General features: G+C 44.4%; 1 protein-coding gene across 1 annotated transcript in view; it reads right to left on the reverse strand.

The window, feature by feature from the left end:
* The window catches only part of MYO9A (myosin IXA), a 168,951-nt gene that overhangs the window by 61,085 nt on the left and 91,091 nt on the right, over positions 1-16,775 (reverse strand). The window contains 1 exon segment of the mRNA XM_017731129.1: positions 8,122-8,238. Coding sequence (XP_017586618.1) covers positions 8,122-8,238 — 117 coding nt within the window.

The following is a 16,775-nucleotide window of genomic DNA, read 5'->3' on the forward strand; positions in this document are numbered from 1 at the left end:
AGCAGGAATTTTACTGGAATTGTTGATATTGCACCATCTGGAAGACTCCAAATCAGACAGACAACATGTAACTTTAGATATCTGGACAGAAGGGCTTGTTCTAAGAGAAAAGCCCTTTGAGAGGTGAATTTTTTCTCATTTACAAACAAATGGCCATCTCTGAAGAAACCTGATCCCCATTCCAAGTTATTCCATTGGATTTAAGAGTATTGACCTTCAGAGAGGAAAAATGGGCATGGGCTTGGGAAGCAAAGGCTTGCACTGTGAAGACAATCCACAGGAAAGGACCTCCAAGGTGAGGGATGTGTCCAAGCAAACCCGCTCCAGCTGCAAACCTCAAGAAGAAGCTCCTGCACATCAGGGCTTCCCATGGAAATAATCTTTAGTTCTCCTGTGAGCACTAAAATAGTATCACAAATAAAGCATGTGCCTTGTTTGTCAGGTGGATCAGATGGTGGACTGATGTTTGGGAGCACCGAGCCGCTCCTGCCTCACCGAAAGGGGGGAATTAACACAAAAATAATAATGCTGCTGAAAAGGGAGTCCAAAGTCCTGACTAACACTCAGCCCTAACTGCTGGCCCAGCCCTGGCTGTGTCCACGTGGCTCTTCTGCACTCTGGCACCTTTTCCCACCAGCTCCCCCCAGTTTGGGATGAGGGATATGGAGAGACACCTCTGTGCTCCTTTAGCTCATGGGCAAGAGAAGTGTAAAGAGGGAACCACCCTATTTTTTTTGAACCCATTGGGACTACGAGCCCTACATTCTCTGATGAATTTCCAGAAGGTCACAACAGGGAAGTTTTTTCTTTTATTAAATCCATAACCCATAATATAAATTGCAGGATTTGGTGAGTTACAGTTCTAAATCGCCTTTTTTCCCCATCACTTAGATGATTTTGTGAACCTCAGTTGTATCTCATGCCAGGCTTTTCCCCCAAACTGAAGAGCCAACGCCTGTTTGGTCTCTCATCTACAACGACCTCTTGAGATGCTCATTAAGATGTGGGTGCCCCAAGGTTTCCTATGGTGGCAAAGGGAGGTCAATGCTGCAGTGAATTCCCAGCTTGCTTTGCATCCTCCTGGCCCCCTCCTCTTTCCACAACCAATCCCACTCCCTCCACACCAGCCAGGCAACCAGAGGCAGTAGACCTCTGGCCAGGTGCATGTTGGCCCACGAGTGAGTGCAACCCATCACCTCCTGGCTCAGACTGCTCTTCCTACCCTTGATGGGAGTAGAAATGTGGAACTTTCTCCTTTGAGTAGGTACTGGTTTTCAAAATACTTAAGCCTTCTGCCTGTCAGACGGATTTGGGAAACCCAGAGGAAGAGGGACAGGGGGATTTGTCAGCAGATAAACCTCATCCGCACAGGGAGCCGGGGTGAAAAACAAGCTCAAGATACAATTTCTGCTGCAGCTTCCAAGCCTGTACCTGACTGTTGTGTCAAAAACCTAATTAATAATGAGTAATAAATAAAACTCGGACTGTGCCCACCCAGCAAGGCTGCTGTCATCAGAAAAAGGGTGAAGAGCCTGAAGGACATGTGCAGGGAGAGCTCTACCAGCAGCTCATTAGAGCACCATGCCCTGGGGTCCAACCAAAGCCACCTCACACAAACACTCCGCTCACCCATTACAATTAATTAAATAATTAATAAGAGCGGTAAAAGCATTAGCATTGGTCAAATGAGCCAAACCTCGAGTAGGGAGGAGTAACATCCCCTCTCCTCTACCTCAAAGGTCCTGAGAGCTGCCAGGTTCCCTGGTTTTAGTTCTATTGGTGCTACCTGCACTCTGGATTTTCTAAGACTTCCTTGCTGAGACCGGCTTAACGCCACTGCCAGGAATATAAACCAGACTGTCCACAAGCCTCTCCACACTGCCTTTTGTCCATTTTCAACAGATCACACAACGTGGGAGGAAAATATTCCTTCTGTGCCCGACTCCTGACCAGGGAACCACCTACGGCTGGAGCAGGCACGGCTGCCGTGGGCAGAGTGGCCACTGGGCTGTGAGTTGGAGCTTTGTCTGACCTGGACTCTGGCCACTGGGACAAGAAAAAAACACAACAAGAAAAGCATTTAAGCACAAAGATAAGTCTCTAACCCATTTTCCCAAGAGCTCATTGGCTACTTCATCTTTTGTCCAGGCTTTTCTCCCTATTCCAGGGCCAGACAGGCTCTACCTCCCCGATGCCATGACAAGGATGAAGGCCCTTGGCCATTTTCCCAGAAGTTTGCATCACTTGGCGAAACACCCATGAGAAACAGCCCTTTGACCAGAAGATGGAAACTGGGAACCGCTGGACCAAGGACTGAGCCTGGCAGAGGGATTCACTCTCACCCACTGCTTCCCGAGGTCCAGCACCTTCTCCTGCTTGTCCCAACGGATGTGGCAACCCTTTTGTTCAGAGCTATGTTCATTAACCAGGCTGAAATCTGCCTCACCTCTTTTTTAAATACAACTCAGGAGGAATTCTTCTTAAACTCTCTGTGTGATTAATGGATCTTATTTTATCTACATTATCCATGGAAAAATGGATGATGGAAACAGGACAAAGTGACTTCTTCTCATCTCCCTTCACATCACCCTTGCAAATCCCAATCCCAACCACCCCACTGCTCTTCAAGCTCATCTCTACAATCCACAAGAGTTCCCTAAAATTCCCCTACATAAAAGTCTCTATTCCACCACATACAAACAAGACTTGGAAGATAAAACACTCACATTTCCAGACTATTTATGGATTTACTGACACCAGCTTTCAAAAGCACTGCATTGATGCTCTGTGGAAATAGTTAAGCCCCTGTCATGAGTGAAGACTTTAAGCTGAACAGGATCTTTAAGCTCTCACAAACTTAATTTAATATGAAATAACTGAGCACAAAAACCCTTTCCCTTTTTTTCCAAATCTGGTTCATTTACTGTGTTGAAGCTGCTACCAAATGTGGGTGTGGAAATACACTTATAAAGCAAACCAGAAGAGTCATATAGAGGAAAAAATAGCCATGTCAGTTATAAAAGAATCTCATGAAAATATTATATTATAAAGCTGTATTTTTATAATTTTTTTGCTGACACCCAAAATGAAACATGTATAGACCTATAAAGAAATCTGTATTTCACAAAACCACTGCAGGTATCAAACCACACGTCCAGGAGGAGGATGGTTAATTCTGCCATGGTTGTTATACTGAGTAAAACAGCAATTTTTCTCACATCCCTGTGTTCACAACTCCCAAACTCCTCCAGAATACAGATTTTAAGGAGTGTAGTTTTTTTGCAGAGTTTCACGCCAGAGAAATCCGGGCAGAGCTCTGTGGTGAAACAGTCGTTTGTCCCCTGCTACGACGCTCCTGAAAGAACGAGGCCAGCGGATGCCACTTGGGAAAACTTTAAATCCTGAGAAATTTGGAATTTATGGCTCTTTTTCTGCTCTCTGTCCCTGACAAAGCAGCACAAATGTACTAACACGGAGTCAATTCTTGTAGCAAGGTGAAAAAACACCATTTCCATTGACATATACAGGAATTAATTTTGGTGAACGGCCTGTAAAAAGTGTGTAATCTGGGTGGGTTTAGGACTAAATTTGCAGCCCAATAGTTTAAAAAAAATAATCAAAGGAGCTTTATATTTACAAATCTTATGAGTCTTCAGTTTCAAATCCATCCTTTGAACAGGTGCCATGAGGAAATCACACAAAGATAATTTAGACCTTGACTTGCCAAGTCTAGTTTGTGGATTAATGCTGTTTCTTTATCAAAACTAACATTTAAAATTTAAAAGTGTGACTGTATTAATTAACATATCAAAATTCCTGTGATCAAAAGTGCATGTCCATAAGGATTTTTAAAATTTGGGTGAACCCTGGGTCAGTGAGCACTTTCTGCTTGAGATGATGAAAAATGACCTCATGCTTTTCTTAAAATGTCTCAGCCATGACATTTAAACACAGAGCAAGAGTTTTAAGGGCTTTTGGCAAATGATGGCCTTGAAGCTCCGTGCTCTCCAATTCCCAAAGTGCCAATAAATAGGGATTGTTGGAGCTGATGTATGATGCCCCAAATGCACGCTGGTGATGTCATTCCACCATGGAGGTACATTCTGGCAATCACAAATAGGTGTGCTTCAAATTTGGGGGAAAAATCTTGCTTATTACTATTTTTAATTTTTTTATCTCTCTTCATCGTTGTAATTTCTTTTCTTTTACAATATTCCAAAGCTGACACTGCAAGAAATCCCTCCCCAAAACAATCCAAAAATCCATCACCACTTCATCTAAAAGGACCACTCCAAACTACATCACCCCAATATACACGATGACCTATTATATAAAGTGAGAGGCAGTGATTTGCTACAAACTTGGAAGTCGGGACCTAAAATTAATGAACTGATGCACATTAAACACACTGCATGTTCAGCAATTCTTCCTCTGCTTCAGGTCAAAAAGCCAAGAATTAACTGGTTGGTTGAATTTAAATGAATTTTCTTCATGGCCATGAGTCCTTCATGAATTCAACCACAAATTTTTCTTCATGGCCATTAATTTTAATGAATTTTCTTCATGGCCCTGAGTTCTTCATGAGTTCAACCACGAATTTTTCTTCATGGCCATTAATTTTAATTTTCTTCACAGCCATGAGTTCACCATCATCCCCACGTATGCGGCACGTCATCCGAAAACGGCAGCAGGGTGATTTAGGAAGAAATTAAGACACTTCACAAGAACCAAATGGGAAAAGATTAAAAGCACCCTTGGAAATGCCTTTTGATCCACCACGATCTCCACTCTATCATCGTTTTAAGCAGTGAGATGAACTTCTAGCAATTCCCAATCTGATTTATGGAAGGGGAATTCAATAAGAGGCTCTGGGAGGTTTAGTAATTTCATTCTCAAGAGAAGGAAAAGTCTCTGACCTCATTAATAAAGGTCAAATTTCAGACAGTTTGTAGGGAATCATGAGAACATAAAAGGAACTAAAAGCACTTGAGAGAAGATGAAGGAAAAGGGAGTCAGAGCAAATCCAACCCATGGCAGATCTGCCACTGCCATAAACCAGGAGGTATCAAATAACTTATTCACAACTCGGGTCAGAAATAATATGCTCCAAATCCTGTCATCAAGCAAGATAAGCCAAATCCCACTATGTTTTCCCAAAATATTTCACTGTACATTTAACTAAATTTGGATATCAAAGGTCTGATTTACATCTTCCAAATATTTGCTGGACAATATGGAAGAACAACGGCCGACTGTTTATTTTTCTTTGCCCAGCTTCATCTTTTGATCTTCTCCTTACTGCTGACATCAAATAAACACATACTGGGATCTGAAAATGACCTCGGTTCCCATTGCCCCACTGCAATCAAATCTACACTCATGAAGAGAGAAACTTCTGTATTAATTTTTCTCATCAACTTCTCCCAAACACACTCTGAATTGAGATGCTTTTGAGTCTTGTTTTACCTCTGCACCATGTGATTATCATAAAAGAAAGCTCTGTGCCCCAAATCCATCATCTGACACTTTCTGAACCTTCCCAACCTGCAGGATTGTTTCAAAATATATCTTAAAAGTCAGAGGAATATCAGCGTCAAGCGTGGGCTGGGATCAATCCGGGCCATTTGCCGCAGGGTGAGTCACACACCGTTCACCCACTGCACACTCAGGAGTTTCTGAGGTGCAAGGCTGTATTTTGCTCTCATAAATCAGAGACTTGGTGTGTTTAAGAGATTTTTTTGGCTGGTAGATGCCAGCAAGGAGATGTCATCCAAGTGCCGAGGTCTTGCCTCACAGCAAGGAGCTATTCCCAAGGTTTGGAGATGCTACTGCTCCCAGTCCACCTCCCAGTTACTCATTGGTGTTGCCCAACCTCGAAACAACATATGGGAGGCTAAGAAGAACCTGCATCCTCATCTGGGGTTTCTCCAAGCATGAACTGAAAAGGATTTCAAGAGGATTGGGAAGTGGTAGGAAAAACCAGATTAGTGGGCATTGGCTCCGTTTCTCAGGGTGGTGATTCTTGGTTGGTGCCTCAAGGGCAGCTGCAGAGCCCGGGATCCCTCCGACACTTGTTGGCAGCAACGTTATTCCTCGAGGGCAAAGGAGCAGCTATTCCCAGCCTTGCCCAGTCCACAGAGACATTTCTCCTCCCTCTGTGCTGGAATGACCCAAGTTGGGGGCTAAAAATAGGGCTGAGGAGGTGACATGGTAGAAGCACTCAAGGGAAAATTGGCTGGTCAATGTTTAACAAAGCTGCTCTGAAATGCACATAAATCTCTTCTTCACGCTCTCCACCCCTAAAATGGGGAGGGTTTGTGCATTTTCCTGATTTCTGGGAGATTTGTGGGAATCAATCCAATTCACAGAGGATTCTGAAGATAAACTGAACTACACTCCTGTCTAGAGCAGCAGATATTCCCTGGTATTTTGTGCGCTGCCTTTCTGCTTCAGAAACTCTGGCCAAGTACAGCCCCGGGTTGCCTCCCTGGATCTGGGTATGAGCACGTTCCTGCAGCTCCGGGTCCTGGGCATTTGCCAGCGTGGGTGGATCTGCTCTGGCACAGGGGCAACACTGCTCCCAGCTCCCGGCGCCTGCTGCCTGACCTGGATATTACCATTACAATTTGGAGCAAAAAAAAGGGTCAGAAACCTGGGAATTGGGAATTCATGAGATGGCACAGGGAGATGGGCAAGGGGGAAGGTGGTTACACTCCATGGGAGTCTTGAAGGGAGGAAGCAGAGGGTTAATGTGCAGCAGCAATGCTGGAAAAAAGCAGGAATTTGGGCTGTTCTGGCTCTTACCTGCTGAGATTTGAGGCTGGGAAGCAAAGTTTAATGGCCCATAAACACCTACTGTGGTGCCTCACTTTCATAGCCACGCTGACTAAGCACAAGAGTGTCCTAGACTGATTTGTATTTAAATATTACAGAACAGATAATAATTTAAAACAATCATTGGGTCATTAACAAAAAAATAATTAGCATTTGAGATGCACTTCCTTGTCAAAACAAATCCCCTTTTCTGCTTCGCCAAATATGTAAACAGTGTGGTTTGTTTTTTCCTGACAGCCCAGACAAAACTCCTGATGACTTGGAAAAAAAATCAGGAAAGAATACAACATTTCTGGTAAAATATTAAACAGAGGGAGAGGCAGCATGTGCAGTCAGAAGGCTCGCTAGATGTTATCACTGTGACAACCCTTCTTTGTCAGAAAAGCATAGAACCAGATTTCATAGGCATGTTTTTATTTCCAGTCCATAATTACGCTCCACAAGCCATTTTTGGAATTAAAGAAAGGAGTGACCATGCCGAGAGTCTCTGCAACTTCAATCCTCCGACACAATCCAAATGTCAGTGCTTAGCAAAAATCCTCCTTTTGGCAGCTGTGACTTTAGTTTGGATGCACAATCCCCCAAAAAGCCCCACATGCTGCTGGACCATGTCCCAGATTCCCAAGCCAAGGGCAGCTGGAGAGCTGGAAGTGCGTGTGTGCGTGGACATGGATTTTGGGGTCAGTATCCCCCAGCCACGAGGAGTGTGGGTGAATACACGAGAGGGCTGGGGAGGATGTCCTGGCTCACAGCACCCAGACCCTGCTATGGCAGGAAACTTCACATCATTCCTTCCATCAATCCTTTGGGAAGGTGGTAGGGCACCACACCAGCTCCACTCTTCCCACCATGGCTTTTTTTCTTTAATTCCATTTTTCTACTGTACTACCTCAGTAACTACAGACACCCAGCTCGTTCATCATTTCATCATGGAGCAACTTCACCAACATGAGGTAGCAAGAATTCCCTTTTTTTCCCTCAGTTATACAGGGACCTCTAGTTTTACACACAAGGAGGAAAATTATTTCCATTGCTCCTAGAGGGGTTGGGAAAACTGGCTTCTGTGGCTACAACAAAATCTCTTCCCTGGTTGCTTTGAGCTTATAATACTTGAGGTGTTTCACCCTTCTCAGCTCAGCAAGCACCGCTTAGAATAACGAGGTACTCAGTTATGATCTGAGGAAAAATTAACTTCATGTTAAGCAGCACGCCTGGGTAATGTTTCATTGTGCAGTTACCTATTTTAAAAACCCAAGAGAGCAGCCAAAAGAGCTGGTGAGATGTTACCTTGGTGCTTTCCTCCATGTCCTTGGAGTTGAGGAGCGCGTGGTTGATCCTGAACACGATCCAGTCGAACAGGGCACTGTACAACGACTTGGCCATGGAATTCCGCACGGTCACAGCCTGAAGGAGAGAAGAAAAAAGGTGATTGGAAATGATTCCTGCTCTGCTCTAAAATGGCTTTTGCTTCTCAAGCTCCCACATCCAACGTTCGTATTTCTCCCTCGCCAAAGCTTTTGTCTGCTGTTTTAATTTATGCCACGTACGTCAATGGTCCCGACGGCCCCGGGAATTGGGTGTAATCCCAGGGCTCTGGGATGTGCCCCTGACTTTGGCTTGGTTTCTTTCGTGCGTTCGAGTGGATGATACATGAGATCACACCAAAAGTCCCACCACTGGTGGCGAAAGGAAAGAAAATAAATGCACATATTAAATATATAAATAACAAATTCACCAAGATGCTTGAAAGGTTTCCTGGGGGTGAAGGAAAGAGGAGGGTGGATATTGCACAGGAGTGACAGCAAGCAATGGGAAAGCACAGGCCAGGACAGGCAGCGCCTGGCACCAGCAGAAGGGCTACAAAAGGGGAGCCTAAAACCCCTCTAGTAAATCTGAGGGTTCCTGAAAACTTGAAGTTTTCCAGGTACTGCCAGCAGGAGCTACAAATCACAGCAGGCATGTTCAGCACTGCTCCAGCAGCTCTCCCAGAGAGAGGAACAACAGTGCTGAGGAAGGGCCATCCCCACCACGGCCAGGATCAAAGAGATTCTGCTTGATGGGATGAAAGCTGAGATCAAAGGAGGGTCCCTGGGCTTTCAGACAGGCACCTACATAGAGACCCAGAAAGCAGGAATTCCTATTTAAAGGTTATCTTTGTTCTTGCTGCCTGGGATTCTTCCTTGGTTTCAATTATCACCTCAAGCAGAGCTTTGGTACATATTAATCACCTAAAAACTTATGGTATCAGCCACGACTGCTACATTTGGGTTCGTTTTAGCCACTGCAGAGGAATAAAAAAGGAACCAGAAGGTTCCCACATAATTATTTCAGTTCAACCCTGAACTGTAACGAATCAGTGGCTTGTGACACATTGCCCTGAAATCCTTCTCACCAACCCTCCCTTTGAGGAACATCATCTGAGCTGCTTCATGTTACTGACCCCAAGTGAAGGAATAAAGCTCACGAAGCATCGTTTATCTTCTATCAGCTTGTTCCCACCTCTTTTTTCCTTGATTTTTGGAGATAGCAGCATTCAGTGTGACCACAAGCTGTTCTGCCAATGTTTTGCTCTTAAAATGCAATTAAGTACATGGTCTCACTTCCTCTCCCTGTCCAGCTGGAATAGGAGAAGGGAGTAACACAGTCCATGGCAGGGGAGGTTTAGGTTGGATATTAGGAAAAATTTATTCATGGGAAGGGTTGTCAGGCATTGGAACAGCTGCCCATGGCAGGGGGGGAGTCCCCATCCCTGGAAGGATTTAACAGACGTGTGGATGTGACACTTGGGGACAGGGGTTAGGGGTGGCCTTAGCACTGCTGGGGGATGGTTGGAGTCTACAGGCTCAGAGGGCTTTTCCAACCTGAACAACTCCATGGTTCTGTGGCTGAGGATGCTCACAGCCTCTGTATGCTGCTAACCATAACTTGGAGGCAATAAAAAGTGACATCACTAGGTAACTACAAAATCTGGCCAGAATTAGCAAGGAATTCCTCACCTAAAAAACAACCGAAAGCAAGAGTGTGATGAAAATAGGTGAGCAACAAGACCAAGAGGATTCTGGTGTAGCTCAGACCAAAACAGCACTTTTCAAGAGTGAGCTCTTGAAATGCCCGAGTTCTCCAGCAAGGGCTGGAAGGCGGCCGGCATTTCGAACACAAAGAGCTCTAGTTCCCACTAACTGCATTTTCTTCCCTCTACTGATGAAAAGGGTTTGGGGAGGGGTTTTTGGCTGTTTTTATTAAAAGCAACATGGGGGCTTTTTGCTGTCTAAGTTTTTTTTAAATTTTCCTCAAATGTGAGAGACTGTTTCAGTGATTAATAGAAAATTCAAGGCCAATTTTCTATCCCTACGCTCTACCTACACTTCTTTGATTAAGCTGAAAGACAATCAGTGTCACTGTCACACCAGAAAAATCAGTCTCTGGGGAAAGACGAAGGCCAAGACCCAGGAATGCTTCTCACTGTCCTAATGCTTCATCCTGGCATAAACCAGCCCAATTAATTGCTCCAACGTGCAATTAAAAACAAACTCCATTCCTATTTAAAGCCAAAAAGAACGTCGTCGTTTCCCCTACAGCTTCACATGTAGGTTTATATTGCAATACTTTTCGTTCCCCCTTTTATTAGAGCCTACAGGGATGTGCAGGACTTCACCCCTGAATTTCCTGGGTTTTTTTTTTCAAAACAAATGAGGATTTCATTAAGCCTGCACCACTCCAGTGCTGAGGAATGCTGGGAGTGTGACTGCCATGAGTCTTGTGAATGGTCAGACTGGGATGTTTCCCTGACACCAGCACTGCCCAGCTTCCTCCAGGATGTGCAGCGTGGGGGATGAGCCACTGCTCTTCTTCCCAAGGTAGGCTCAGCTACACGGAAAGCTGGGAAGCCCATAGAGAGGTGATTTCCTTGCTGTGCTTGGGTCCCACAGCTGGTGGCCCAGATCCCAAAGTGTTCAATAGCTACTCTTAGAAGCGATGGCTTAATCCTAAGAGCTGGCAGGAAACTCCTGGAAAAGCATACGGAGAACATAGGGTGGATGGAGCACTTTGCCTTCATCCATTTAAAAAATACCTGCACTGAAATGAACCTATTTTAAATGACTCAGGGTTTTGGGGGGGTGGGGGGCTTTCCTTCTTTCTTTGTTTGAATTTTTTTCTTTCATTTAGATAAAGTATTTACAGTCTAGAATAGATCTTGGGTGAGGTCACATTATAAATAAAGCCCCTCACTATCCTAAACAGATACCAAACTACCCAATCTAAAGACCATCAGGAAATATTATTTCTTTTCAAATTCAGGAGCTGCAGCAGAGCATTTAAAATGAGGTTTTATGCTGTATTTATTGAGTAGTTGTTTATTCCTGTATCATCCTACATATTTTAAATTCATTTTAGTCTCTGAACTACATCCCATATATCACATACAACTTGTCTTCAGGTCATCACCTACAGCTTCTGGTCTCTTCCACAAGTCTCCTTACGTGACATGTAGGCAGATCTGAAACATAGTGATGCTCATCAAACCATTTTTATTTCTCTCACAAAGCAAACTAAAAATAGCTGCTGCAATGCCAAAACAAATCTCAGGGGATCAAAGGGAGCAGGACATGTTGCACCCACACAAAAATATTGCTGATTCCAACCGGAGACAGATCAAACGTGCTTTGGCTCGGCGAGTCAGGAAATAAGCCACAGACAAGGTTTTAATCAATAGTTTCCTGCTTATCAAGCTAGAAAGGATCTCTGTATTATTTATTATGTGCCAGAAACTCCACTTGTTGGGTTGGCCAATTTTTTTAAGATCCTGACATAGCATATTTGAGGTTTTTTGTAAGATTTCATTGCCAAATTAATTGGTCTGAAAGTTGTCATGATCAGCATCGGATTCAGGCCACCTTAAAAATAGATAAACTTCTGGAAACATCTTCTGTCAAAGGGAACAAAGGGAAGACAGACTTAAGAACTAAAATCTACTTTTGAAGTGCTTTGGAACAAGGACTTACAGTTCCAGCAGCAGCAGCCTGTGTTTTAGAGGCTGGAAAAGATGTAATCTCAGGAACCCAAATTTGCTCAAATTAAAAGCCTCTGTAAAACACATTTGTACGTGTACAGGAGATTCTTAAGAACTGAGATTCAAAGTCACTAAATATATTTAAGCAAATCTTCTGCCTGCTGCCATCCCACAGCACCCCCTGCTCCAGGCAGGATCCCTCACTCCTGCCCTTCTGCACTCAGCAGAGGGCTGAAATTTCAAGCTGGAATTATTCAAAATATTTGTTGGTACCCAGAAAATCTAGGGAAAGCAGGTGGGTTAAAATCCCCAGCAAGCTTATACATCGAAAACAACAAGAAAGACATTGAGGGGCTGGAGCCAGAGAAGGGAACGGAGCTGGGAAGGGGCTGGAGCAGCAGGAGCGGCTGAGGGAGCTGGGAAAGGGGCTCAGCCTGGAGCAAAGGAGGCTCAGGGGGGACCTTGTGGCTCTGCACAACTCCCTGACAGGAGGGGGCAGCTGGGGCAGGGTCGGGCTCTGCTTCCAGGGGACGGGGACAGGACAAGAAGGAATGGCCTCAATCTGTGTCAGGGGAGGCTCAGGTTGGATATTAGGGAAAAATTTCCTCATGGAAAAGTTGGTCAGGCACTGGCACAGGATGCTCAGGGAAACAGTGAAGTCTCCACCCCTGCAGAGATTTAACAGCTGTGTGGATGTGGCACTTGGGGACATGGGTCAGTGGTGGCCTTGGCAGTGCTGGGGGACAGTTGGACTCGATGATCTTAGAGGTCTTTTCCAACCTAATTGATTCCATGATTCCAAGATGTTGAGCTAACCTTTTACAGACATTTTCACCTGATTTTGCTGGAAGTTCCCCCCATGCTCCTTATTGGATTCAGTGTTTTTATTGCTGACTAACCTAACACACGAGCAAGATTGAAGCAATAGCTCAATTCGAACAACAAACCCTCAAATATTTATACATTTTTCAGTCTAAGGAGAATAAACAAAGCCCAGAGAACAGAAGATGGGTGGAAGCAAGAGCTGAAGGGCTTTGAAAGGCAAAGAGCAAAAATTGCAGCAATATTCCAGTGACCTGATGTCCCAGGGAGCAGAAGGCAAAAAGATCCCGCTGAGTTGGACTTGATGATCCTTGTGGGCCTCCTTCAGCTCAGGATATTCTCTGAGGAAAAAGCCATCAAGATGCTGCTGGAAGCTCTGTGGTTTCAGTCACACCCTTCCTTAGCCAAGAGGACAATTTTCTGGAGTGTGGACCCCAGGAACCACAGTGAGATCCACAGTGGGACTGAAATACGAGAGACACACCCTTTCCTCGATGACTCCATCAGACCAACCCAACCACGGAGCGATGTATCTGGAACAGCAACTGGCCCCTGGTGATCAGCTTTAAGCATTCTTGACCCAAACAAATCCATGGTATGAAGGCTCTTGTAGCCAATAAATACTTCCCCTAACATTCTGTTTCAAAAGAGCCAGTCTAAAATGAAGAACTGTTTCTGTTCAGGGCATCACTTGACATGGACACTCAGAAAATCAGAAGACCGAAACAAAGCAAAGCTCATCACTTTTGCAACTCTTAGGAAGAGCAGGGTATGGGTGCACTGAGCAATTCCAAGTAAGAATCATTCCAAAGTGGGTCTCTAAAGGCTTTGAACATCTCAGCTCATTGAGAGGTTTGTCCATCTTCCCTCATAACTAATGTGGAGAACAGCATAGACTGACCAAGGACAGAGGAGAAAGGTGCGAGATGGATACTTGGGTTTGGGCAGCTATTATGACCATCAAAACCCAAGCTAATGTTACATTTGCACAGCCATTTATAGATCTGAGTCTGCCCAGGAGGGTTTCTGAGCCTCACTCCATCACTGGAGCCTCCGGAGTGCAGCTGGCACCACACGCTGCTCTCTAGAAAAGCAAGACAGAAAACCCCAAAACCGTTTTTCATAGAAAAAGATGCCCTTTTTTACACACACACACACATTGGACATCACAATCTATTTTGGGTCATTACTATGACAAATGCACCTTAGGAAGGGCGCAGTGCTCAGAGCAGGAGTTTAGACCCCAATCCCTGAGCACAGACTCAGTTAATGAGAAGTGGATTTAAGCACAACTGGAAAGTGAGTGTGAGCACCAAAACGACTTAAAGCCCTAATGAGGATCAAACACCCGTGGAGTTTATTAACTGTGACAACCCTTATCCCATCTCTCAGCATTATTCAAATCTAGGGAGCATCCATAAAGACGCGCTGACAGACTCAGTTGGTCAGCACAACATTATTGCAGCAATTCTGGTCAACACAACACTTTTAAATCCCAGTTTTTCATTGGGGACATCACAGACGTGGGGGCAAGGTCAGTGCACCCACTCCAGATTTTCTACAGGCTCTGAGAACTTGAAAAGGTGGTATTTAAAAGCCATTTTTCAAGCACAACTCTGGAAAAGTCCTTGCATCTAGAAGAGAAGACTTGTTAGAAGGCAGCCTGACTTGCTAGCCCCGAAGGCAACTTGGTGCTTTGCTGTTCACCCCACAAGACTTGTTGTGTTGTTGATCAGGGTCTTTTTTTCCTCCAGTTTTCCAGCATTTTCCTGGGGTACTGTGTGTGTGTATCCCATGATGGACATTATCAACGCTCTTTGTTCACACTGGATAAACCCGTTGCCAGTGCCAGCATTCCCTACAAATGCAGAACTCCCACTCATCCCCAAAAATCCAGCTTTCCAAGCAACCCTCCTTGTAATTTTCCCAAGAACCTCCAAAAATTCATTTGTTAAAATAGGAGTGATGTTGATACAGCCATAGGAACTACCTATGGATTCTTGCTCTCCTGGTGACGCCCCAGCTCTTCCGGAACACGAGGACACGTGTGCGGTTGTTTCCTGCCCTCCGGGAGGAAAACAAGCAACACATTCCCCTTTCAGACTCTTACCAACAAACACTGAACAATTACAGTAATTCCAAGGTGATAAGAAATGTTTCTTTCCAGGTGTGAAGTTTGCAGGATTTGGTGTAAAACCTAAAGAATAGGAATTCAATTATTTAAGTAAAGTTGGGCAACACAAAATACATTTTCTTCTGGTGGAGAGAAGAAACAGAAATTCCTCTTCTCTTCAGGAAATCAGATCCGAACACAGGAAGAGAGGAAATATCCCCTTTTCCCTTAGAGCCTTTGATGGGCTTCCTATAATTTCTATACAAGGATGAAAGGTGCTTCCAATGAAATGTTCAGGAAAAAAAAAGCAGCAGTAGAATTCTTCCTCTTCAGGAAATCCCTCCAAAAATCAAATCTGGATATGTGTTTTTGGTGGTTCTCTGGGAGCTTCATTTGTTTGCTTTTCTTTTAATATGTGGAATAAATTTTCAGCACGTTCTCTGATTAATCAATTGGTGTTTCTGCTCACAGGGATTTGGCACTAAATCCCAGGAACCTGCTGATATCCTACCACAGAAATGATTCAGTGAGCTATTATCATACACAGGATTTGATTTTCATTATCATTTGATGTTTGATTTGAAATCCTTATCAGCCATTTCCATTTCCCCCCCATTTATTCTCGAAGGTGAAATTTGGCTTCATAATTACATTTGTACTTACTGTAACACAAATGTCTCATTCCAATATGACTCAGAGGAAAAAACCATATGTTAGCACCTACTGAATTTTGCCCCATGGTATTCACCTAAGATTTTCACATGAAAATCTCCCTCCTTCAATCACTTCTGTGGGTTTAAATGATGTGTTTAATTTCCAAGTAGGGGAAAAATCAGGAAAACAGTGTACTTGTTTTCCTATTTGCTTCAAAGTACCTATTCAACAAACTCATGCTGCATGCGAGTAAATGATTAAAGAAATCAGTTTCTAAAAAAAAATACTCAAAAATTATGCTTGCTTTTTAAAAAACCCACATGTATTAACAATGCTTGGCCACTGTGAACAGGGATAGGATTTATCCAAGATTAGAACAAGCAAAAGCAGGAGGAATTCAAGCTCTCCTAATGCACTTGATTTGGATCACCTAAAGGGATCTAATGACCAGAACAGAAGCCAACCCCCCCATTCTCAGTGAGCCTTGGATGTGCAGACAATTGAAAACAGCCCACGTGGGCATCCCAGAGATGATGATCTGCAGCAATCACTAATGAAGTGATTAAAAAAAGCAAACTGAAAATACACTTTTATTTGAATAGGGCTTAGGGGTGCCAGATACTACTCAGAGTGCTCGTGTCAGAGGAGTAGCAACCACATGTACTAAAATACTACAAAAATGCAGTTTTCATCTCTGACACTGTTACTGCTCCACGAGGGCTGACAAAACCCACATGGAAAGTGGCTGCAGCTTGGGTTCGTGGTTGTAGGGAGAGAACTGCTGAGGGAGGTTTGTTGGGTCTGACATTCCTGTTCTGAGACGGAGCAGCGACAAAGGAAGGGAGAGACGTAGCTGTGAAAGCTAAATTAGGGAAAAAGTGAAAGCTAAAGTAGGGAAAGAGCAGAAAGTGAGGAGGATGGTGAGGAAGGGGAGCAGCAGCACACACAGAACCTGCTGGAGCATCTAGGCCTCGTCACCGAAACTGGGAGAACACTTCTGGGTTTGAAGAAAACAGACAGAAACCTCTCAGTTGCTGGAATCAGACAAGGACTAAATTCCTCTTCTGGTCCAAATGCAGGTTTTAGTGCATTGTTTATAGAGCCCCAGAATGGTTTGGGTTGGCAGAAACCTTAAGGATCATCCAGTTCCAACCCCTGCCATGGGCAGGGACACCTTTCACTAGCCCAGGCTGCTCCAAGCCCCGTCCAACCTGGCCTTGGGCACTGCCAGGGATCCAGGGGCAGCCACAGCTGCTCTGGGCACCCTGTGCCAGGGCCTGCCCACCCTCCCAGGGAACAATTCCTTCCCAATATCCCATCCATCCCTGCCCTCTGGCACTG

The sequence above is a fragment of the Corvus brachyrhynchos genome, unplaced genomic scaffold, assembly GCF_000691975.1.
Source record: "Corvus brachyrhynchos isolate BGI_N302 unplaced genomic scaffold, ASM69197v1 scaffold164, whole genome shotgun sequence".
Classification (NCBI taxonomy): Eukaryota; Metazoa; Chordata; class Aves; order Passeriformes; family Corvidae; genus Corvus; species Corvus brachyrhynchos.